Below are 24,930 nucleotides of genomic sequence, written 5' to 3'. Positions count from 1 at the left end.
AACCTCGAATCACTACACCTCACAACATAGAAGCTCTGTGGCTGAATCCGATAGCGCTCACCTGTTAGGACTCAGTCAGACAAGTCCTCCTTGCTAGTAGGAAACCTTCCACTAGGGCTACCTACCTGGTCAAATAGAAGAGATTCTCAATTTGGTCTTCTCAATACCTTCCGTCTCCAACTCTAGCATCCACATCTGTCATATTGGACTACCTTCTCCACCTCAAACAGCAAGGGCTTACCCTGTCATCAGTAAAGGTCCACTTGGCCGCTATCTTGGGCTTCCATCCAGGCGTGCAGGGTCAGTCAGTCTTTGGATCAGGGTCAGTCAACCTGATGGTGAGTCATTTCCTAAAGGGTCTTGACAGACTCTACCCTCACGTACAACAGCTGGTCCCAGCCTGGGACCATAATCTGGTCCTTTCCAGCCTGATGGGGACACCCTTTGAACTGCTGGCGACATGTTTTTTGCTGTATCACAAGGTGGCATTCCTGGTAGCGATAACATCGGCCAGGGGAGTGTCAGAGCTCAAGGCACAAACTTCTGAACCTCTGTACACAGTGTTCTGTAATAACAATGTTCAGCTCAGACCTCATCCAGTATTCCGTCCTAAAGGTTGTGTCCCAGTTCCACATTAACCAGGACATCTTTCTCCCAGTTTTCTATCCTAAGCCACACTCAAGCAGCAGGGAGCAAAAACTGCACTCCTTGGACGTTCACTGGGCATTAGCCTTCTACATCGATGAACAAAATCATTCTGGAAATCCATTCAGCTGTTTGTCACAGTAACAGACAGAATGAAGGGGCTTCCGGTCTCCTCCCAAAGAATCTCGTCTTGGATCATGTCCTGCATCCAGGCATGCTACGACTGGCGAAGATACTTCCCACTCTGCTTACAGTGCACTCCACGAGGGTGCAGGCATAATCAGCGGCATTCCTGGCCCAAGTTCCAATGTAGGAAATCTGCAGAGCTGCAATGTGGTCATCAATACATACCTTCACTTCGCATTACACTATTACCCAGCAGGCCAGAGATGATGCAGCCTTTGGTAGAGCAGTGCTACAGTCAGGGAATCTTTAAACTCCAACCCCGCCTCCAAAACTTGGGCTTGGTAATCACCTAATTGGAATTTACATGAACAAGCACTTGAAGGAGAAAAAATGGTTACTTACCTTCTCATAACTGTTGTTCTTCGAGATGTGTTGTGTTCATGTTCATTCCAATACCCACTCTCCTACCCCTCTGTTGGAAAAGCAGCAAGAAGGAACTGAGGGGGTGGCGGGTCGGCAGAGTGCCATAAAGGCACAACCCCAACAGGCTTCTTAGCCAACCCAATGGATACTGTTAGGGAAAAAACTTTCCAGCTGCCATGCACGCAGTGCGCGCACACCCAATTGGAATGGACATGAGTAACACATCTCAAAACAACAGTTACCAGAAGGTAAGTAACTGTTTTTTATCTGGGCAAAGATACTGAGAAAAATAGGTACGGGAAGTGAGGACACTGAGACTTGATGGGAAGCCTGGGAGCCAGTGGGGACAGGAAATGTTGTGGGGGTGGAGGGAGAGGCTGGAGCTGGGCAGGGAGAGAGACAGATTGTGGAGTTGGGGAGGGAACTGGGGTTGACTGGGCAAGGAAACTGGGAACAAGGAACCAGGTGGGAAGGGTGGAGGACTGGGACTGGCTGCCAAGAAAAGAATTTGAACTGGGATCAGAAGCCTTAGGAATAGACACTGGGACTGGCTAGGTGAGGAGAGTGGGATGATATGTGGAACCAACAGTGAGATAGAGACGGGACTGAGATAGACACAGAAGAAGTCAAACTTGGGGATAATGGGCAGAAGTTAACAGAATATTAGGAACCATTAGGAAAGAAAGAGATAATGAAACAGAAAATATAATGCCTCTATGTAAATGCGTGGTGCACCCACAACTTGAATACTCTGTGTAGTTCGAGTTGCGCCATCTCAAAAAAGATATATAGAGTTGGATAAGGTACAGAGATGAGCAACAAAAATTATTAGGCATATGGAACAGTTTCCATATGAGGAGAGATTAAAAAGTTTTGGACTCTTCATCTTAGAAAAAAGACGACTAAAGGGGGATATGATAGAGGTCTATAAAATCATGAATGGTGTGGAGAAAGTGAATAGCAAAGTGTTATTTGCCCCTTCACATAACACAAAACCAGGGATCGCCTGATGAAATTAATGGGTAGTAGGTTTAAAACAAACATAAGGAAACACTTCTTCACACAACGCACAGTCAATCTGTGGAACTCATTGCCAGGGGATGTGGTGAAGGCCAAAAATATAACTGGGTTCAAAAAAGAATTTGATAAGTTCAAGGAGGACAAGTCTATCAATGGGGATCAGCTGCAATGGTCAGGGATGCAGCCCCATGCTTTGAGTGTCCCTAAACATCTGACAGCCAGATGCTGGAACTGGACAGCTGGGGATGGATCACTTGAAAAATTGCCTTGTTCTGTTCACTCTCTCTGAAGCATCTGGGGCTGGCAATTGTCGGTAGATGTGGTACTGGGCTAGATGGACCATTAATCTGATCCAGTATACCATTCTTGTGTACTTGTGTCTTAAATTAGTGAATAATTTTCACCATAATCTCTCTATGTCTCAGTTTTCCCATCTGTAAAATGGGGATAATAATACCCACTCATCTAACGTGGGGACTTGTGAACATAAATTAATGTTTATGAAGCACTCAGATACTATAATAATGAGCATCATAGAAAAATTAGTGAGGAAATCAGTAATTCTGTCTTCAGAGCAAAGTTTGAGTCATGTGCAGCAAATAAGGAATGAGGCCACACATTGATTAAGGAGAAAACAAAATATTGAATAACTGCTCATTAAGCGAGCGCCATCCATTCTGTGCACTGAATGAGGCAGATTTCCTGTGAAAAAAGTAGTATGTGATAATGTCATTAAAGACTCTACCATAATGCGTACACACAAGAGGGCAAAATTAAGGTTGGACAGGCAATCTTAATTCTGACTTCTCCTAATTCTTTCATTGCTTGACTTTGCAACATTAAAATGTTCTTTTAACTTATTTTTTTGCATGTAATTTAATGAAAATTTTCACAGGCAGAAAAGAAAATTTTTGTGAGAAAATATTAGAAGAACACCAATGGCTGCATGAGCACCAGAAGGGGTCATTCCTATTATAAATTACTTCTAAATGTACTAGTCTGACCAGCTCTGTGAATTTGAATGATTAATCAGTTCATTAACCAGATCAAATGAAATTAATTCCTTTTCTAAAATAGTGCCACATCATGTGCACAATCACCCCCACAAACAGAAGCATGAGTAAATATATGAATCTTCTATCCTGCCCTAATGCATGCAGTCTGTGAAAGACCAATGTGGGGAGTGAGTCCTGAAGTCAAGAATTCCCAGTCCCAAGCACCATACATTTAACTCCACACCTGAAATTGCACCCGGAGCAAACAGGAAGCACATGCAGCCTATAGAGAATAGATACGGTGAATATCTTTTGTCTCTTACCACTAATGCAAGCAGGCAGCTGCAATCTGCACTGCCTGCCTGCAGTTGTTTTCAAGGGTAACCCCATGCAAAGCTGCATTATAGTAATCAAGCCAAGAGCTGAGAGCCAATTAACAGCCTGACAGGGATAAGGAAAAATGCTTTATTCTGCTGAAAAAGGAGAGCCTGTACCTTGGTACAAAAGACTCTGTCTTACACAAATTTTACAAACCTTTTATACATATTTAGACAAAGACCCTTGCGTGTTAATACTTGATTGGTAAGTGTAAAATCTCATGTTCCCCTTATCTGGGTAGTACTGACTGGTTTGGAACAGGATCTTCCTGCTTTGAGGCAGAGGAAAAGAGATAGTGAAAAAGTTCAGGCTACTGTGTTATGAGCAGTACTTACCCCCCCCCCCACCTACCTACTGGCCGCTTGTAATCTATTAAGGGGGGTCAGCCAGCTTTTACAATCCCCCCTTCGGGCCTGGCAAACCCAGATTGCCAGGCCCGTTACGTAATTTACGATTAAGCTGAAGAGACAGGTACTGAGTTGTTTTATGGACAGCAGAACCTTTGGTTACAGCATTATACAGATATTTTGTGCATTGTATTACTATTTAAACAATACATAGGAAGAACAGACAGAAAATAATGTATTTAACAATTGTACGGAAAAGGCCAGTAAACCATGACCCAAGGTTTGGGAGAAGGTTTTTAAAATTAAAGGTGTGATTAAGAGATACAGCATGAAAAATAACAGCAGCGTTTTTAATAGCCTATAAATTTTGTTTAATTAAGCCAGAATGATTAACATAAAAACAGCATTTTTTCTTGATGCGAGCACAAGCCCCCTCTATTTTAACATTTATAGCATTTAGCACGTTTTTTTTTGCAAAGTTACTTTTGCTATTTTATTAATTTTTTTTGTAACTTTTAAAAAGTGTTTATTAATGCATTAGCTGCTTTTTTAAGCCCTGCAGAACTATTTACAACTGCTTTTTTTAGTTTAGCTACCCCCCAACTCAGGAATAATTGTACAGACAAAAGAATGGAATCCTGTTTGTCCGCCAACTAAGGGATTGGGGCACTGACTATAAATTAGTTAAGTATATTAGGTGGTTTAATTTTTTAGATGTTTTGGTGAATAATTTAGTTTTATATTAATCCTCTCCATGGACCCGTTAGGATTCGATATGCAGAAGCGCACACCCCCCTAACTGGTCCAAATGCTTGAAAGGAGCACTGTGAATGTTTATACTTTCACTTAGAAAGTGTTTAAATATGTTTTTATGACTACAGATTAGATGGTATTTTTGATGTGTTTGTAAGGGCAGTGGGCCAAGTCTGGTGCTTAAGATTATTTTGAATGGCTATTAGCTGGTTATTTAGGAAATTTTGAATTTTTAAACATATTAGATTCCACTTTCCAGCCTTAGTGATATTTAATATTATTTTTGTTAGTAACTTTTGGGTTATAGAACTAAGGGTGGAAATAACATGTAACTTACCAATTCTAGCCTGTACTTTGGTTAGCTGAGCTTCAGAAATAAGGCTAGTGGCCTTTTTTAGTTGGCCCGATTTATTATAATGTTTCTGGCTTTTAATAATATTTTAAATGGCTGCTGTGCTATTGGCCCCATCCCATAGGGATCCGATCAGGTCCCTTTTTTTTTAGAGGAAATAACCCAAGCCCTCTGTTGTGCTAATTTAATGGCAGCCCCTAGTGTTGTATTATTAAATTGCAATCATTTAGCTATAAACAATTTAGTTAAATTAGCTAAAAATATATATACAGTGCTATGTAATTAAAATTTTATTAGGCTCAAAGGGGCACTATAAGTAGTAATGTTTTCTTTCAGTGTTTAAAAGCAAAAGTTAAAAGTAAAAAGCAATCAAAATTCTGGTAAAGTTAATTATGTCTCTTTTAAGGTAAGAATCTTTAAGCTGTGAATAGCTTTGGATCCAAAAGCAAACCAAAAAGCATCTGTATTAATGCAAATTATCTAACTAATAAGGTAGAAGCCACTGAAACCTGGGCTGCCTATGAAACAAATACCAAAAAAAATGGGGTAATTCCTCTGTTTTGCCTAAAATCAACAAGGGTATTTGTATATTTAAGTAATAATTAACTGCCCAGAAGAGATAGACCTCTGTTTTTTTGTCTTTCAAATAATAAAAAAAAACTAATGCCAGCTGAACAGCATTCAACATATCATGCATTTACTGGCACAACAAAAATTATGTTTTGTGTTCTATGTTCTGTCTTGTGGTGTTTGTCTCCTGGCCGAAATTGTTGTGTTTAGTGTTTTCATGGAATGGTCTGGTTTAAAGTCAGGCAAAAAAGTTAAATTAAAATGCAAATACTTGTTTTATTTAAATTAAAATACAAAGTATTTAAATAAATCAAAAATGTAATATATTAAAGTGTAATACATTTGCTTAAATAAAAAAAACTTAATTGGCCAAATCTTTTAATTAAAAATTGTTATTAAAATTTGCATACCAACAGTTTTTAAAAGCAAAAACATAAAAGGTTAACCCACTCCCCATATTGTACATGGAATCCTTCTAGCTACCTCAGATGTCTAGCCAAGGGCTAAAAATGGTAAAAAGCTATTAAACTAAAAGTTGTACTAAATAAACTCCTCAAAGTAGGTGTGCTTGTCGTGGCTTGTTGCTCCAAAGCTCTGTAATAAAGTTATTTTAGTAAAAAAGTATATATAGCATACATTAAATAATAAAACTAATATACTATATAATGGCAATGTTTATGTGTTCATTATTAAAAAAAATATAAATAAAAAATAAAAATTTCCTTTATAAATTCAAAAAAGCCAAAAAAACCCACAAAATAAATTAACTAAAAATATATATATATATAATAGCTAGCAAACTAAAAATAAAACACTGGCTCCATTCAAGGACACTGCTCACAGCTAAAACTTGGCTAATAACCAAGAAAAGTGGGGGAGCTTAAATGTGCCCAAGCAGCTATAAAATCTGCAAAACACTCATAGACTCATAGACTCATAGGTCAGAAGGGAGCAATCTGATCATCTAGTCTGACCTCCTGCACAAGGCAGGCCACAGAACCCCACCCATCCAATTTTATAACAACCCCTATCCCAGGATCGAGTTATTGAAATCTTCAAAATTGGTTTGAAGACCTCAAGCTGCAGAGAAACCACCAGCAAGCGACCCGTGCCCCACGCTGCAGGGGAAGGCGAAAAACCTCCAGGGCCCCTGCCAATCCGCCCTGGAGGAAAATTCCTTCCCGACCCCAAATATGGCGATCAGCTAAACCCTGAGCATGTGGGCAAGAGTCACCAGCCAGCACTAATAAAATGTGTTAAGTTTCTTTTCTCACAGGTAAAAAAGCGCTACCCAAAGACTCTAGCAGCTCTGCCACTCCTTAAAATCAAAAAACTAAATCAATGTAAAGGTCCACCAACAAAAAACTGCTCTGGCTCCATGCTGGAGAGGCCTTTATTAAGTCCTGCTAACTACCAACACCACTGTAAAGTGCCAAAGACTGACTGCTTGAACCCATAATTCTCACTGCAAAAAAACCCCTCCACATCGGAAGAATTCTCCTACTAATAATTAGCCTATTTCTCCTTCTAGCTCCACTGTGCCTTCTAAACAGCAAAAAAAAAAAGTACAAGGTAAAGTGCTAGTAACCTCTCCCTTGTCCATTAACAAATCTACTGTGTCTTTGAATTTTTCTAGAAAAATCAAAACCATTACAGAATAATGTGCTGGTAACCTCTCCCCTGTAAAATGCTAAACCACAACTGTTTAAAAAAAAAACAAAAACACTCACTCCACTAAAATTGCCAAAGTCCAAAAATTTCTAACTAAAAAAAACATTAAAAACTGACCCTAGTAAAAAAACAAAAAATTATACACTGACAAAAAAAAATTGTGGGACCCATGCTTGGGATTGTAATATTAATTGAATTTTGGGGTTTGTTCTACAGGCTGCGCACTGTGTTCTAAATAAATCCTTCAGTATGTATTGCTCTCCCTAATTCAATTTAAAATGACAGGTACCACAGACACCTAGTTGCCCCTGCCATCTCCCCTGTTACCCTGTAATACACCCCTCCTAAGCTATTAATGTCAATGCCTCTTAAAAGTACCTAAAATTAGTTAAAAGTATACAACTAACAAATGTAATATAATACTACACCAAAAAAAATATGTATTAAAATATCAAAGGCAGGAATGTCTCAGGTACACATAGGATCAGCTGACTAAACACTGATGATGGAAAGGTTCTCATGATGAATTTTTCTCTAAGCATGTCACAGTACAATAATTAAAGTGGAGGTGTCTGACACTGCATTTTAGGGATATGAAATACTGAACAATTCTACTGATTTTATTGTCTCACATGGCCAGGGGAACTAAGACTATGTATTTCTTTTGTGTAATATCCAGCCAGAACTGCGTTCATCTCCCTCATTGTGTAACAGTGGACAAGTGAGTCTCTGCTCCTGCGAACCTGCCTTACCTTTCCCCATAGACAAGTAGGTCTCAGGTGCCCAAATTCCTGTTCACTGACTGTATCACCTGTGTGATAGTGACATGGCTGATTGTTTCACAGCACCTAAATCTCTGCAAGGGGTCTGCAGCAATTCTCAGTGCAGGACTAGACATCTGTCTGGCTGTTTGTAAGTGTGTGACTTGGGCTGTGTTACTGACTGTGGTGATTCTTGCAGCACTTTGGACTTGTATAAGGAGTACCAGGAAGAAGCATATGCAGTTTCTCTTCATCCCACTGGCCTTTACGTTTTGGTTGGGTTTTCTGACAAACTACGGCTTATGAACCTGCTAATTGATGACATCCGTACTTTTAAGGACTTCACTGTGAGAGGGTGCAGAGAGGTGAGGAGAAACACACAAGCTGGGATCAGGGGAGCTTGGGAAGTGGGGTGAATGACATGGTGGGGAACAATGTAGGAGTTGAGCTGGGAGAGGAGAACAATAGTGTGAATGTTGAGATATGAGAATCTGAGGGAATCCTGAATGAAAAAGGGCATAATTGGGGCTTGGGACCTGGGAGTCACCAGAGAGGTGAGAAGCACTGTGGAAGTGGAAGTTGCAGGAGAAGGGGGCATCAGACCCATGGGGTAGCTAAGAAGTGGGTCCTAGGAGATGAGGGGGTATCATGAAAAATGATGTCCATACATGGAGGTTTCTTCTTGCATGACCTTCAAACACTGGTGACTGTATTGCAACTTCAGTAAGAGACTGGGTGTTGTGGGTTTCTTTCTGTGTGTCCATCATACATTCAGTAATAGTTGTGTGTGTTCTCTCTCTCTCTCTCTCCAGTGCACCTTCAGTAATGGGGGTCATCTTTTTGCTGCAGTTAATGGAAATGTGATTCATATTTACTCCACCACCAGCTTTGAGAATGTTAATAATCTGAAAGGACACAATGGGAAGGTCAGTGTGCAATGCCTACCATAGCAGTGGCTAAAGGAGAACTGCTAGATATAATTTATTAGAAGTTTCAAAAAGCCTATATCTAAGTCTCTCATCAGGGGCTATGAAGGAAACTTAGTAGTCATGGGGGAGAGGTAAAGAACTGTAATGGATCAGAAATTGGCTAACAGTCAGGAAGCAGAGATACAAAGAAATAAATGGTAAATTTTTATCATGGCAGAAAGCTGGAAGCAGGTGCCCCAAGGTTCTGTTCTACAGCCAGTGCTTAATATTTATTAATGACCTGGAAAATATGGATATTTTTACAAAAAATTCATTAAAAGATTGGTTCTTCTTGTCCATGCCACGTTAGGTGTGTGCACGCCATGTGCACCATTGCCAAAGATTTTTCCCTTAGTGGTATCCATTGGGCTGGCCCTAGCACCTCTGGTGCTGCATAATTATGTGCCTGTATAAGGGGCACCACCAGCCACTCATCCTCTCAGTTCCTTTTTACTGTCTGTGACTGTTGCTGGAACAACACTTCTTGCTTCAGCAAGGCTTTTTTCCAGTGGTTTTTGGATTCTGATTCATAGTTTATTAGTTTTTAGTATAATTTTAGTGTATATAGTGTGACAGACCCAAACCAGTGGGGTACAGGAGTCTGGTAGAGGGCAAATATACTGGTCACTGGATGAGTAGTTTTCTGTTTCCTGAGTGACCATAGCAGGGGCTGCACTAGAGTAGTCAGAAACTTGCTAGAACCAGTTAAGGCAGACAGGCTAATTAGAACACCGGCAGCCAATCAAGGCAGGCTAATTAGGGCACCTGGGTTTAAAAAGGAGCTCACTCCAGTCAGGCAGGCGGGAGCCAGAGGAGAGGAAGTGCGTGTGAGGAGCTGGGAGCAAGAGGCACAAGGAGCTGAGAGTGAGAGGGTGTGCTGCTGGAGGACTAAGGAGTACAAGCGTTATCAGAAACCAGGAGGAAGGTCCTGTGGTGAGGATAAAGAAGGTGTTTGGAGGAGGCCATGGGGAAGTAACCCAGGGAGTTGTAGCTGTCATGCAGCTGTTACAGGAGGCACTATAGACAGCTGCAATCCACAGGGCCCTGGGCTGGAACCCGGAGTAGAGGGCAGGCCCGGGTTCCCCCCAAACCTCCGAACTCCTGATCAGACACAGGAGGAGTTGACCCAGACTGTGGGGAAGATCACTGAGGTGAGCAAATCTGCCAATAAGTGCAGGACTCACCAAGGTAGAGGAGGAACTTTGTCACAATAGGTATTATAGTTAGCGTTACTGTGAATAGATAGTCCCTATCATCAAGGGACTTTTTTCAGTCCAGCAGCTGGACATGTCCCAGTCCCCAGGCTTCAAACATTGTGGTTCTGCCTGTGAGCGACCCGCACTCCAGCCACTTGAAGTGCATGTGAGAAAGTCACATGAGGGACAAGTGCCACAGTTGTCGGAACTTTAGATCCTGCTCAAAAAAGGATAGAGAAATAAGACTGAAGGCTATCCTAATGGAAGCCACTCTTAAGACCAGCCTCAGAGCCAAGCTGCACCAATTCTGCACCAAGCACTTTGGCCTTGGTGCAAAGCGCTCCTCTAGCACTACGCTCTTCCTGGCACTGTTCACCATCTCCAGTGCTGAAGAAGTAGCACAAAAAGCAGTGCACCAACAGAGGGCACTCACCAGTGCAGAAGAAGGACAAGCATGGGGAAGGCAGTAGAGTGCAACTTGCATCAGGCCACTCCTCCACTCCTGGTCCTATGGTGGCACCGTCAAATCCACCCAGAACATTTTGTCTGCGTGGTGCGGGACCCTCCGCCGATGCCCAGAAGCCTCCATACCACCAGCAGTCTGACAGTTCTATTGACCCCAGAGGCCTTTGCAGTGGCCAGGGACTTACTTTCTCTCTTGGTTCCCCCAACTCTGATGAGTCAGCTGCTGGCTCTGATGTCTGTGAACAGGAAGTAGCATGGTGTTTTGAGCTCATTCCCAGCACTGGACTTCCCAGGACCTTCTAGGGGCAAGCCGACCCTGATACCATTGTCATGACCATCTCCAGTCTGCTGATGGTCCCCGGACCCCCAGCACTGAGTAGAGACAGAGAGGGGTACTGCACCACCGTGGTGACCAAAGGAGAACTCTTCTTCTGAGTTCAAAGGAGAACCCTATGCTGAGCCTCAGGGCCACCACCAGTACCTGGTGCTGCCAGACCTCGGTGCGGGTCCCCCCCCAGCACCTGGCCAGTGGTCAGTAGCCTATGCAGTGCCCATACTGGAACCTGAGGGGTTTCCCCTGGTACCTAGTCCTCCTTCTCATCAATCATACCCGTTTGTTTCTGAGAGTGGGCTACCGCCCCTTCCCTGTTGGCACTGGACCCTGACTTCAGGTCCAACATTCAGAATGTGGCTACCTTGGATGTCATTGAGGAAGAGGAAGGAGCCCCTCGTCTGGTGCAGGCTTCCTCCTCCTCCTCCCTAGAGGAAGCTGTCTTGAGGCTGAGTAACTCACTTCTGCAGGATGACTTCAGGGCCCATCAGGACCTTCTGAAGCAGATAGCAGCTAACCTAGGGCTGGAGACTGAGGATTTTAAGGAATCATCCCACAGCCTTATTGACATTCTGGCTGCAGCAGCTCCCTTCAAAGTGGCCTTACCCATTAATGAGGCTGTAATGGGTCCAGTTCAGGCGCTGTGGTACTAGAATCCCGCAGACTCTACCATACCACTAATACACATATGCCCGTAACGACGGACCAGCTCAGTGAAAGATGGGACTTTCTGTTCCTCCCTAGGCTAGACAAAGACACTCCCTCTAAGATATTTCTTTATACGCTGATACAAAAAAGTTAGTTACTGCCCCTCTGACATAGTTAGTTACTGCCCCCTGAAGTGACTAGTTATCGCCCATCACCATGTATATGTTGGTTTGATTAAAAAATCTTTATTACGTACTGTCATCCTGACCTTATCTTTTGGGGCAGGGGGGGTCAGTGTGTTCCTGTTATCCTTGGGGAATGTTTTTGTACCATCCCTAATATCAAGTGGTACCAGAATATCCTGATATCAGGATGCGTTTGTGTGAGTACTCTGAGCCTAGCATTTCTTAGGAATGTGTATTTCTGCAGTATCAGCCCGTTCTTGCCAGATTCTGCGAGCAGGTTCTACCTTTTGCTCATAGCTTGCCTTTGCTTTATATTAGTAAAGCTTTGACTACTACTTTAGCCCAGGCCTCAGGCCTCATACCAGACCTCTAATACAAGGGCTTATGTCTTAGGCTCTCTTCCTACTACAGGGCTAAAAGTGTATTCCAGTTAATTTAGGCACCCTACCCTTTCCCATCCTGGACTCGGGCGGAAGACATCCACCCTTACCCATTCTAGGCTCAGGGCGCAACCCGGTCAATTTAAGTACCCACCCTTACCCATTCTGGCTCAGGGCCTAACCTGTGGGTTTGCATGACCTTTACCCAGTGAAAGAGCCTTACCCAGTAATATCCTTAACCTCTATTTATTAACAATTACCAAGCAGAATACACACGCTAAGCATACAATGCTATGCTCACCGGTCCTGATCATGCAGGCACACTTTTCCTGTTGGCCAGGCCAAGATAGTCTCATATGGGTTCTTGTTGCTGCACGTCACAATCGTGCAGAGTATTCTGGCAGCTTCGGTCATGGGTTGAGTCTTGGAGGTGAGTAGTTCTTCTTTCTCTCTCTGGTTTCCTTCTTGGACCCTGGTTTTTGTAATGAAACTTGAGTCCTGCTTAGCTATAACTTAAACAGTAATTTTAACAAAACAATATTTTCCACCAATCTTAGCCCACCACCTAAGTGATAATTAACATTTTGAGAAAAATTAAGGGTATGTTTACACTACGAAATGAGGTCGATTTAATAGAAGTCGATTTTTTAGAAATCGATTTGATACAGTTGATTGTGTGTATCCCCACTAAGCGCATTAAGTCAGCAGTGTGCGTCTACAGTACCGAGGCTAGCGTCGACTTTCGGAGCATTGCACTGTGGTAGCTATCCCACAGTTCCTGTAGCCTCCGCCGCCCATTGGAATTCTGAGTTGAGCTCCCAGTGCCTGATGGGGCAAAAACATTGTCGCGGGTGGTTCTGGGTATGTGTTGTCAGGCCCCCCTCCCTCCCTCCATGAAAGCAACAGCAAAAAATAGTTTCTCGCTTTTTTTCCTGGGTTACCCGTGCAGCCCTCATACCACAGCAAGCATGGAGCCCGCTCAGCTCACTGTCACCGTATGTCTCTTGGGTGCTGCTGGCAGACGTGGTACTCCAGTGCTACACAGCAGCATCCCCTTGCCTTGCCTTGCCTTGCGGACTGCAGATGGTGCAATACGACTGCTAGACATCATCGTCGTCCCGTGGGTGCTCCTGTCTGACCTCGGTGAGGTCGGTTGGGAAAGTCTGGACAAAAATGGGAATGACTCCAGGTCATTCTCTTCTTAAGTTTTGTCTAATGGAGATTCAGTCCTGCCTGGAATATCTTGCCAGCTGGAGGCTTCTGCCTCAGGCTGCTCTCCCAGTTGGCAGCACCACGCAGTCGCACCTACCCCAGCCTACCCCCTGCTCCCATGGCTCATGAAGCCTGGACAGTAGTAAGGAGCAGTTCAACTATAGGCTGGGCAAGTACATAATGGTAGTAGAATGTGCCTTTGGACATTTAAAAGCTTGCTGGTGCAGTTTACTGATTTGGTTAGACCTGAGTGAAACCAATATTCCTGTTGTTGTTACTGCTTGCTGTGTGCTCCACAGTATCTGTGAGAGTAAGGGGGAGATGTTTATGGTGGGGTGGAAGGTTGAGGCAAATCACCTGGCCGCTGATTATGCACAGCCAGACACCAGGGCAGTTAGAAGAGCACAGCAGGGCACGCTGTGCATCAGAGCTTTGAAAAACAGTTTCATGACTGGCCAGGCTATGGTGTGAAAGTTCTGTTTGTATCTCCTTGATGAAAACCCGCCCCCTTGGTTCACTCTACTTCCCTATAAGCCAACCGCCCTCCGCTCCCCCCTTTGATCTCCACTTGCAAAGGCAATAAAGCCATTGTTGTTTCAGAGTCATGCATTATTCATTAATTCATCACACAAATGGGGGGATAACTGCCAAGGTAGCCTGAGAGGGGTGGGGGAGGAGGGAAGCACAGGGGTGGGGTAGTTGTAGGGGCACCCCCTAGAATGGCATGCAGCTCATCACAGAAGCGGCATGTCTGGGGCTCTCTCGTTCTTTGGTAGGCTTCACGCGGCACTGCTGTGAGTCCCTGTTATAACCTCTGTCCTTCATGCCCTTGGAGATTTTTTCAAATATTCCGGCATTTCGTCTTTTGGAACGGAGTTCGGATAGCACGGATTCACCTCCCCATACAGTGATCAGATGCCGTACCTCCCATTCAGTCCATGCTGGAACTCTTTTGCAATTTTGGGACTCCATGGTCACCGGTGCTGATGAGCTCTGCATGGTCACCTGTGCTGATCAGCTCGCCACGCTGGCCAAACAGGAAGTGATATTCAAAAGTTTGCGGGGCTTTTCCTGTCTACTTGGTCAGTGCATCTGAGTTGAGAGTGCTGTCCAGAGCGGTCACAATGGAGCACTCTGGGATAGCTCCCAGAGGCTGCTACCATCGAATTACAGCCACACTGCCCCAAATTCGACCCAGCAGAGTCAATTTAAGCGTTAATCCCCTTGTCGGGGAGGAGTACAGAAATCGATTTTAAGAGCCCTTTAAATCAACAAAAGTGGCTTGTCATGTAGATGGGTGCAGGGTTAAATCGATCTAATGCTGCTAAATTCGACCTAAACTCGTAGTGTAGACCAGGGCTAAAAAACAGACCTATAATAACTCCTCCCTTAACGTTAGAATCATAGAATCAGAATATTAGTGTTGGAAGAGAACTCAGGAGGTCATCTAGTCCAATCCCATCATCAAAGAAGGACAAACACTAACTAAATCATCCCAGCCAGGGCTTTGTCAAGCCGCGCCTTAAAAACCTCTAAGGATGGAGATTGCACCACCTCCCTAGGTAACCCATTCCAGTTCTTCACCACCCTCCTAGTGAAATAGTGTTTCCTAATATCCAACCTAGACCTCCTCCACTGCAACTTGAGACCATTGCTTCTTGTTCTGTCATCTGCCACCACTGAGAACAGCCTCGCACCATCCTCTTTGGAACCTCCCTTCAGGTAGTTGAAGGCTGCTATCAAATCCCCCCACACACACTCTTCTGCAGTATCTCCTCGTAAGTCATGTGCTCCAGCCCCCTAATCATTTTTATTGCCCTCCACTGGACTATCTCCAATTTGTCCACATCCCTTTTGTAGTGGAGGGACCAAAACTGGATGTGATACTCTAGGTGTGGCCTCACCAGTGCTGGATAGAGGGGAATAATCACTTCCCTCAATCTGGTGGCAATGCTCCTATTAATACACCCTAATATGCCATTGACTTTATTAGCAACAAGGGCACAATGTTGATTCATATCCAGCTTTTCATCCACTGTAATCCCCAGGTCTTTTTCTGCAGTACTGCTTCCAGCCTGTAGCGGTACATGGGATTCTTCTTTCCTAAGTGCAGGACTCTGCACTTGTCCTTGTTGAACCTCCTCAGATTTTTTTTGGCACAATCCTCCAATTTGTCTAGGTCACTCTGGACCCTATCCCTACCCTCCAGCATATCTACCTCTCCCCCCGGCTTCGTGTCATCTGCAAACTTGCTGAGGGTGCAATTCATCTCATCATCCAGATAATTAATAAAGATGTTGAACAAAACCATCCCCAGAACCAACCCCTGGGGCACTCCGCTTGATACCGGCTACCAACTAGACATCAAGTCGTTGATCACTACCCGTTGAGCCTGACAATCTAGCCAGCTTTCTATCCACTTTATAGTCCATTCATCCAATCCATACTTCTTTAACGCGCTGGCAAGAATACTGTGGGAGATCATATCAAAAGCTTTGCTAAAGTCAGGATATATCACTTCCACCACTTTCCCCATATCCACAGAGCCAGTTATCTCATCATAAAAGGCAATCAGGTTGGTCAGGCATGACTTGCCCTTGGTGAATCCATGCTGACTGTTCCTGATCATCTTCCTCGCCTCCAAGTGCTTCAAAATGGATTCCTTGGGGACCTGATCCTTGATTTTACTGGGGACTGAAGTGAGGCTGACCAGTCTGTAGTTCCCCAGATTTTCTTTCTTCTGTTTTTAAAATATGGGCACTATATTTGAGTTTTTCCAATCGTCTGGGACCTTCCCCAATCGCCACAAATTTTCAAAGTTAATGGCCAATGGCTCTGCAATCACATCAGCCAACTTCCTCAGCACCCTTGGATGCATTAGATCTGGACCCATGGACTTGTGCATGTCCAGTTTTCCTAAATAGTCCTTAATCTGTTTTTTCACCACTGAGGGCTGCTCACCTCCTCCTCATATTGTGTTGCCCAGTGCAGCAGACTGGGAGCTGACTTTGTCTGTGAAGACCGAGGCAAAAAAAGCATTGAGTACTTCACCTTTTTCCACATCATCTGTCACTAGGTTGCCTCCCCCATTCAGTAAGTAATTATGTTGTAGTTATGTTCCTGGAAAATTCTACTTTAAGCGAAACGATGTTAAGTGAATCCAATTTTGCATTAAAATTAATGTAAATAAGGAGTGATTAGGTTCCAGGGAAATTTTTTTGCCAGACAAGCCTATATTTTATTTATACACACACAGTATATGTTTTAAACAAACAGTTTAGTACGGTACACAGCAATGATGATTGTGAAGCTCGGTTGAGATGGTGGAGTCAGAAGGTGGAAGAGGGTGAGATTTTTCCTTATTGCCTTATTGCTTCTGTACCCAGTGACTGTACCCAATGATTGGAAGTTAGCTAATGTAAAACCAATATTTAAAAAGGGCTCTAATGGTGATCCTGGCAATTACAGACCGGTAAATCTAACGTCAGTACCAGGCAAATTAGTTGAAACAACAGTTAAGAATAAAATTGTCAGACACATAGAAAAACGCAAACTGTTGAGCAATAGTCAACATGGTTTCTGTAAAGGGAAATCGTGTCTTACTAATCTATGAGAGTTCTTTGAAGGGGTCAACAAGCATGTGGACAAGGGGGATCCAGTGGACATAGTGTACTTAAGATTTCCAGAAAGCCTTTGACAAGGTCCCTCACCAAAGGCTATTACATAAATTAAGCTGTCATGGGGTAAAAGGGAAGGTCCTTTCATGGACTGAGAACTGGTTAAAAGACAGGGAAAAAAGGGTAGGAATTAATGGTAAATTCTCAGAATGGAGAGGGGTAACTAGTGGTGTTCCCCAAGGGTCAGTCCTAGGACTAATCCTATTCAACTTATTCATAAATGATCTGGAGAAAGGGGTAAACAGTGAGGTGGCAAAGTTTGCAGATGATACTAAACTGCTCAAGATAGTTAAGACCAAACAGACTGTGAGGAACTTCAAAAAGATCTCACAAAACTAAGTGATTGGACAATAAAATGGCAAATGAAATGTAATGTGGATAAATGTAAAGTAATGCACTTTGGAAAAAATAACCCCAACTATACATACAATATGATTGGGGCTAATTTAGCTACAACAAATCACGAAAAAGATCTTGGAGTCATTGTGGATAGTTCTCCGAAGATATCCACGCAGTGTACAGAGGCGGTCAAAAAAGCAAACAGGATGTTAGGAATCATTAAAAAGGGGATAGAGACTAAGACAGAGAGTATATTATTGCTCTTATATAAATCGATGGTACGCCCACATCTCGAATACTGCATGCAGATGTGGTCTCCTCATCTCAAAAAAGATATACTGGCACTAGAAAAGGTTCAGAAAAGGACAACTAAAATGATCAGGGGGTTGGAACGGGTTCCATATGAGGAGAAATTAAAGAGGCTAGGACTCTTCAGCTTGGAAAAGAGGAGACTAAGGGGGGATATGATAGAGGTATATAAAATCATGAGTGATGTGGAGAAAGTGGATAAGGAAAAGTTATTTACTTATTCTCATAATACGAGAACTAGGGGTCACCAAATGAAATTAATAGGCAGCAGGTTTAAAACAAATACAAGGAAGTTCTTCTTCATGCAGCGCACAGTCAACTTGTGGAACTCCTTACCTGAGGAGGTTGTGAAGGCTAGGACTATAACAACATTTAAAAGAGAATTGGATAAATTCATGGAGGTTAAGTCCATTAATGGCTATTAGCGAGGGATGGGTAAGGAATGATGTCCCTAGCCTCTGTTTGTCAGAGGATGGAGATGGATGGCAGGAGAGCGATCACTTGATCATTGCCTGTTAGGTCCACTCCCTCTGAGGCACCTGGCATTGGCCACTGTCGGTAGACACGATACTGGGCTAGATGGACCTTTGGTCTGACCCAGTATGGCTGTTCTTATGAACTAGTGCTCGGCTGAGCTCTCAAGGGTTACCGTTGCTAATATAGCCTCAGGCCTGGTCTACACTACAAGTTTATATCGAAATTAGCAGCATTAAATTATATTAACCCTGCACCTGTCCACGCAACGAAGCCCTTTATATTGATATAAAGGGCTCTTAATACCGATATCTGTACTCCTCCCTGATGAGGGGAGTAGCACTGAAATTGGTATTGCCATTTCGGATTAGGGTTAGTATGGCCGCAATTCAACGGTATTGGCCTCCAGGCACTATCCCACAGTGCACCATTGTGACTGCTCTGGACAGCAATCTGAACTCGGATGCACTGGCCAGGTAGACAGGAAAAGCCCCACGAACTTCTGAATTTCATTTCCTGTTTGCCCAGCTTGGAGCACCGATCAGCACAGGTGACCATGCAGTCCCAGAATCAAAAAAGAGCTCCAGCATGGACCATACGGGAGATACTGAAGCTGATCTCTGTATGGGGAGATGAATCTGTTCTATCAGAACTCTGTTCCAAAAGACAAAATGCCAAAGCATTTGAAAAAATCTCCAAGGCTATGATAGACAGAGGCCACAACAGGGACTCAACACAGTGTTGCGTGAAACTTAAGGAGCTGAGACAAGCGTAACGGAAAACCAAAGAATCAAATGGATGCTCACGGAGGGAGGGAGGGGGGACTGAGGACTCTAGCTATCCCACAGTTCCCGCACTCTCCAAAAACCATTCTTGGCTGAGCTCCCAATCCCTGAAGGGTCAAAAACATTGTCACAAGGGGGTCAGGGTATATGTCGTCAGCCCCCCCCCCAATGAAAGAAAAGGGGAAAAAAATCATTTCTCGCCTTTTTTCAATGTCACCGTATGTCTACTGGATGCTGCTGGCAGACATGGTGCTGCAGCACTACACAGCAGCATTCCTTTCCCTTTCTGATAGCAGATGGTATAATATGACTGTTATTCGTCATCGTCATCCCATGAGTGCTCCTGGCTGGCCTCAATGAGGTCGGCCGGGGGGCACCTCGACAAAAATGGGAATGACTCCCAGTCATTCCCTTCTTTAAGCTATGTCTCCTGGAGATTCAGTCCTGCCTGGAATATCATAGAAGCTGGAGGCTGCGCTCCCCTCCCTCCGTTTAATGTCTAATGGAGATTCAGTCCTGCCTGGAATATCATAGCAGCTGGAGGCTGCCCTCCCCCATCCCCTTTTATCTCTGCTTGCAGACACAATAAAGTCAGTGTTGTTTCTTATTCATGCATTCTTTATTACTTCATCACACAAATGGGATAACTGGCATGGTAGCTCAGGAGGGATGAGGGAGGAGGGAAGCAGTGGGTGGGGTTGTTGCAGGGACACCCCCTAGAATGGCATGCAGCTCATCATTTTTGTGGGATGTCTGGGGCTCTGACCCAGAGCGCTGTTTGCCTCTCTGGTTCTTTAGTAGACTTGCCTGATATTCTAGGCAGGACTGACCTGGGGAGTCATTCCCATTTTTGTCCATGCGCCCCGGCCAACCTCTCCGAGGCCAGCCAGGAGCACCCGTGACAGCAGCAGACAGTACAATATGACTGGTAACCATCTCTGCTAACTTGCAAAGGCAAGGGAATGCTGCTGTGTAGCACTGCAGTACCGCATCTGTCAGCAGCATCCAGATGACATACGGTGACAGTGAAAAAAGGCTGAACGGGCTCCATAGTTGCCGTGCTATGGCGTCTGCCAGGGCGATCCAGGGAAAAGGGCGCAAAATGATTGTCTGCCGTTGCTTTCACGGAGGGAGGATTGACTGATGACATTTACCCAGAATCACCCACGACACTGTTTTTGCCCCTCATGCATTGTGAATTCCAATGGGCAGGGGAGACTGTGGGAACTATGGGATAGCTATGGGATAGCTACCCACAGTGCAACGCTCTGGAAATTGATGCTAGCCTCGGTACATGGACGCACATCACCGAATTAATGTGCTTAGTGTGGCCGCGTGCACTCGACTTTATATAATCTGTTTCCAAATACTGGTTTCTGTAAAATCGGAATAATCCTGTAGTGTAGACATACCCTCATACTCTACAAGGCAGCATGAATTATGGGAGGAGATACAGCATGGCAGAGAGAGACAGAGATGTGTGTGCGAGAGAGAGAGAGAGATGCATTTTGCCCCTTTAAGTACGCTGACCCCACTCTAAGTACACTGCCTTTTTAAGTAGATCAGCAAGTTGAGACAGCAGCTGCTGCCAGCAAGCTTCCTCCATCCTGAGCCCTGTCTTGTCCTCCCCTGGTCTGTGGAATAGGGTAAAGGAGCAGGGGAAGGGGGACACCCTGACATAAGCATCCCTACCCCCCCCGCCCGCCAGCAAGTAGGAGGTTCCCAGGAGCAGCTCCAAGGTAGAGGGCAGGAGCAGCACACATCCATGGGGAAGGGACACCTGAATTGCCTGGCAGTTGATAGCCTGCTGGGCGGCTGCTGCACAGGGAACTTAGGGGAGCTGAGAAGGGGGCTGCTGGCCCATCCTGGTTCCAAGCCCCCACCAGCTAGCTCCAACCAGCTGCTCTTCCTGCAAGCAGTGGACAAAGCAGGTGGCTGCCAAATAACGGGCATTGCGCAACTTTAAACGAGCATGTTCTCTAATTGATCAGCAATGTAACAACAAAACAACATTAACCGGGATGACTTAAGTGAGGAGTTACAAATGGAAGTAATTCAAATTAAAAATCAGACAAAAGCAATCAATGGTATCTTTTCAACCAAAACTACTAGTAAGTGGGTTTGCCAGACAAAGTGTTTGCTTGCGAAGTTCTCTTTGCACATCTTAAGATTTGTCTGTTTGGTCACTGTTGGTGCTATTAGTGCAGAAATGCTTCTTACAATCCAATACTATATTGTGTTGATGCAGTTTAGATGGGACATTACTCCCTGCTTCTTAAGTCATGGCTTCTGCTGTCCTACTATGGCAGCTGCTTCTTATTGCAGAAGGGCCTTGGCCTACACCAGGAAGAACTCTCCCTGCACATAAACATCAGGGAACTCAGTGCTGTCTGCTTAGCCACCCAAGTGTTCCTTCCCCAGACCTCTGGCAAGGTGGTGCAAGTCCTGACAGACAATACTGTGGCCATGTTCTATATCAACAAGCAGGGAGGAGCTTGATCCTCTACCCTGTATCAGGAGGTCATCCATCTATGAGATTTCTGCACGAAGCACTCCATCCACCTTGAGGCATCACATCTTCCCAGAGTCCAGAATGCACTGGTGGATCACCTCACGAGGTCCTTTTCCTCTCACCACGAGTGGTTCCATCACCATAAATCATCAGGTTCATCTTCCAATGCTGGGGGTCTTCCCAGGTGGACCTGTTCATGACCAAGCAGAACAGAAAGTCCTACTAGTTTTTCTCACTGTGAGGACACAGCCTGGGCCCTCTCTCCTATGCCTTCCTGTTCCCATGGACAGGGCTTCTGCTCTATACTTTTCCCCCTGTCCCTCTGGTTCACAAGGTCCTCCTGAAAATCAAGTGGGACAAGGCGAGAGTTATTCTCATAGCCTCAGTATGGCCACATCAACACCAGTTTGGCATGCTGCTAGATCTGTCAATAGCAATCCCAATCCTGCTTTTGCTCTGTCTGGACCTGATCTCAGAAGACCATGGCCAGTTGCTTCACCCAAACCTCACCTCCCTTCACCTAACTGTGTGGATGTTATATGGCTGAACCTGGAGGAGCAGGCCTGTTAGGAGCTAATTCTCTAGATCTTGATAGGTAGTAGAAAGCCGTCCACTAGGGCTACCTACTTTGCCAAATGGAAGTGCTTCTCAATTTGGGTGTGACATAGAGGTCTCTCTCCGATCCAGTCTTCTCTTCAGGTTATCTTGGACTATTTAAGAACATAAGTGGCATTCCTTGCACAAGTCCCAGTCCAAAACAACTGCAGGGCAGCAACTTGGTCATCGGTGCATACCTTTGCATCCCACTATGCCATCACCCCACAGGCCAGAGATGACGCCAGGTTCGGAAGAACAATGTTGCAGCCAGCATGTCCATGAACTCTGATCCCACCTTCTGAGGTACTACTTGTGAGTCATCTTGTGGAATGGACATGAGCAAGTACTTGAAAAAGAAAAAATGGTAACTGACCATAATTGTTGTTCTTTGAAATGTATTGCTCATGTCCATTCCACGACCCACCCTCCTGCTCCTCTGTTGGAGTGGACCAACAAGAAGGAACTGAGAGGGTGTATGGCCTTTGACGCCCCTTATACCAGCACCTGAGCGCGCTGCATCAGGGGGTGCTAAAGCCAGGCCAATGGATACCACTGAGGGAAACATCTCCAGCAACAGTGCACATGGCATGCACACACCTAATGTGGCATAGACATGAGCAACACATCTCGAAGAACAACAGTTATGGTCAGTAACCCTTTTTTATAGTATTATTTATTCTAATCTTTCTGTAACTCACTGCTGTAGTGAAAATATCTTCAGTGCACTGATGTGATCATTGCTTCTCACTAGGTAGGAGCTCAATCACTGGTAGCCAACTTGTATAATGTATCTAAATAGTCTCAGGTTGTTCTGAGGGGTAGCAGTTGGTAATGGTAGTGAAGTAACAGGTGAAAGAACCTGGAGATATGTTACAGGACTCCCCTTATGCTCACTAATATGATTAGCATTTTAACATTTTCTATCAGTATGCTTAATTCTATAAGTAATTCTTATATGTTTTCTAAAGCAAAAAACAAAAACAAAAGAAAAAAAACAATAACAAAGCAAAAACACCAAAAAAGAAAGGAGAAATTTAATTACAAAGTGTTTGGTTGGTTAAAAAGAGCAAAAGCTATATTAGAAGCATGGCTGTTCCATATAGGGATTACTATAAACAGAACCATGTCTAGAAGGGGTTCACCAGTTAAAATGGTCAAATTTAACAAGACACAAGCTCCCTTCCAGGGCTCATAGAGTCACCAAGTATGGGTCTGATTGGTGTGTCTCCACTCTTACCAGGTGCGCTCAGTCATATGGAGTGCAGATGACAATAAGTTGATTTCCTGTGGCACAGATGGTGCAGTGTATGAGTGGAGCTTGTTGACGGGTAAGAGGGAGTCAGAGTGTGTGCTCAAGTCCTGCAGCTACAGCGGTGTTGCCATCTCTCCTGACGCCAAAATCATCTTTGCTGTTGGATCTGACCAAACGCTCAAGGAAATTTCGGATTCTTCGGTAAGCCAGTTAACATACATAACTGTGACTTTGCCAGGTCCTGGCAGGCAGCTTAAAGGATGGTCATTACCCAGGGAAAGCACTGGTGTTTCCTCACCCTACCTCCTGTTTTCCAGTTTAGGCGAATAGGAAGGAACCTTATCTGCATATGCATCCACCAACACCTCCTACCACCTGAAATGTTATGTTGTTATTTATCCATGTTCTTATACTGTGTCCTTCCCCATGATACCTGAGCATTTGTTGCTGTTTCATTTCAATTTATGATACTTCCAGCAATTTTTCAATGCATATGACACATTAACTTTATGAGATAAATTATCAAAAGCTTTACTAAAATTCAAATATATCTCATCAGTTGCAGTTTCCCTTGTCCACAGCTTTTCTTTACAGAAGCAGTTAAATGTGTGTGACAAGTGTTTAAAATTTTCAAAAGCACCTAAGTCTTATCTTTAAAAGTTACTTAGACACTTTTGAAAATTTTACAAAGATCTATTTATAAACCTTATGTTAGGGGTTTTTTTTACTTTGAACTTTAGGGTACAGGTGTGAAGACCTGCATGAAAGACTCCCTAAGTTTATATTTTACAAGCTTAGGTTAAAAACCTTTTTAAGGCACAATTTTTTGTTGTGTTTTTGGATGGTATTTCTGACACCACAAAGTGATTTAAACAAACATTTAGGGAGGGGCCACTTGGAGACCTGTCCCCCCAAAAATATTCCCCCAAGCCACTTCACCTCATTTTCTGGGGAGGCTTGAGAATAATATACCAACCAAATAGGTTAACAAGATGAGCACAGACCAGACCCTTGGGTTTTTAGGACACTGAAAACCAATTAGGTTTTTAAAAGAAGAACTTTATTATTAAAAGAAGAACCTCTGTAAAATTAGGATGGAAGGTAATTTTACAGGGTAATAAAAAGACTTAAAACACATTGGCTTTTTCTTTAGGCTTTACTTTAAAGTTACAAAACAGGAATAAACCTTTTTTTTTAGCATAGGGTAAATTTACATGATAAAACAAAAGTTATTTTAATGCATTTTTTGCTATTACTTATAATTTTTGTAATTTTAGATGTATTATTTTAGTAGAAGCTGGATTACCTGCTTGGGTTTTTGTTTTATTTTGTTTTAAGAGGAAACACACACAAAAGACCACGAACAAAGACCACAGACAAACACACACAAAAGTCCACTCCCCACTCCCACCCCCATTTGAAAGTATTTTTTTTTTGTTAGGTACCAACTAGGTTAATTGAATTGATTAATCCCTTAAAGGTAAGTGATTCTGTACCTTTGGCCAAGAGAGATTTTATATTACTGCATACATAAAGGTTGTTACCCTTTTTTTTTTATA

At 43.7% G+C, this 24,930-nt stretch overlaps 1 protein-coding gene across 4 annotated transcripts in view; it reads left to right on the top strand.

Moving 5' to 3' along the window:
• The window catches only part of CFAP57 (cilia and flagella associated protein 57), a 162,776-nt gene that overhangs the window by 57,684 nt on the left and 80,162 nt on the right, over positions 1–24,930 (top strand). For all 4 annotated transcript variants that reach the window (XM_030571663.1, XM_030571661.1, XM_030571662.1 and 1 more), the window contains 3 exons: positions 8,241–8,406; positions 8,854–8,967; positions 23,360–23,572. In XM_030571663.1, the coding sequence (XP_030427523.1) occupies positions 8,241–8,406; positions 8,854–8,967; positions 23,360–23,572 (493 nt within the window). The remainder of the gene's footprint in view (positions 1–8,240; positions 8,407–8,853; positions 8,968–23,359; positions 23,573–24,930) is intronic.

Source organism: Gopherus evgoodei, chromosome 8 (genome assembly GCF_007399415.2).
Source record: "Gopherus evgoodei ecotype Sinaloan lineage chromosome 8, rGopEvg1_v1.p, whole genome shotgun sequence".
NCBI lineage: Eukaryota > Metazoa > Chordata > Testudines > Testudinidae > Gopherus > Gopherus evgoodei.
The sequence above is the reverse complement of the archived record's forward strand: the minus strand, read 5'-3'. Positions and strand labels throughout refer to the sequence as shown.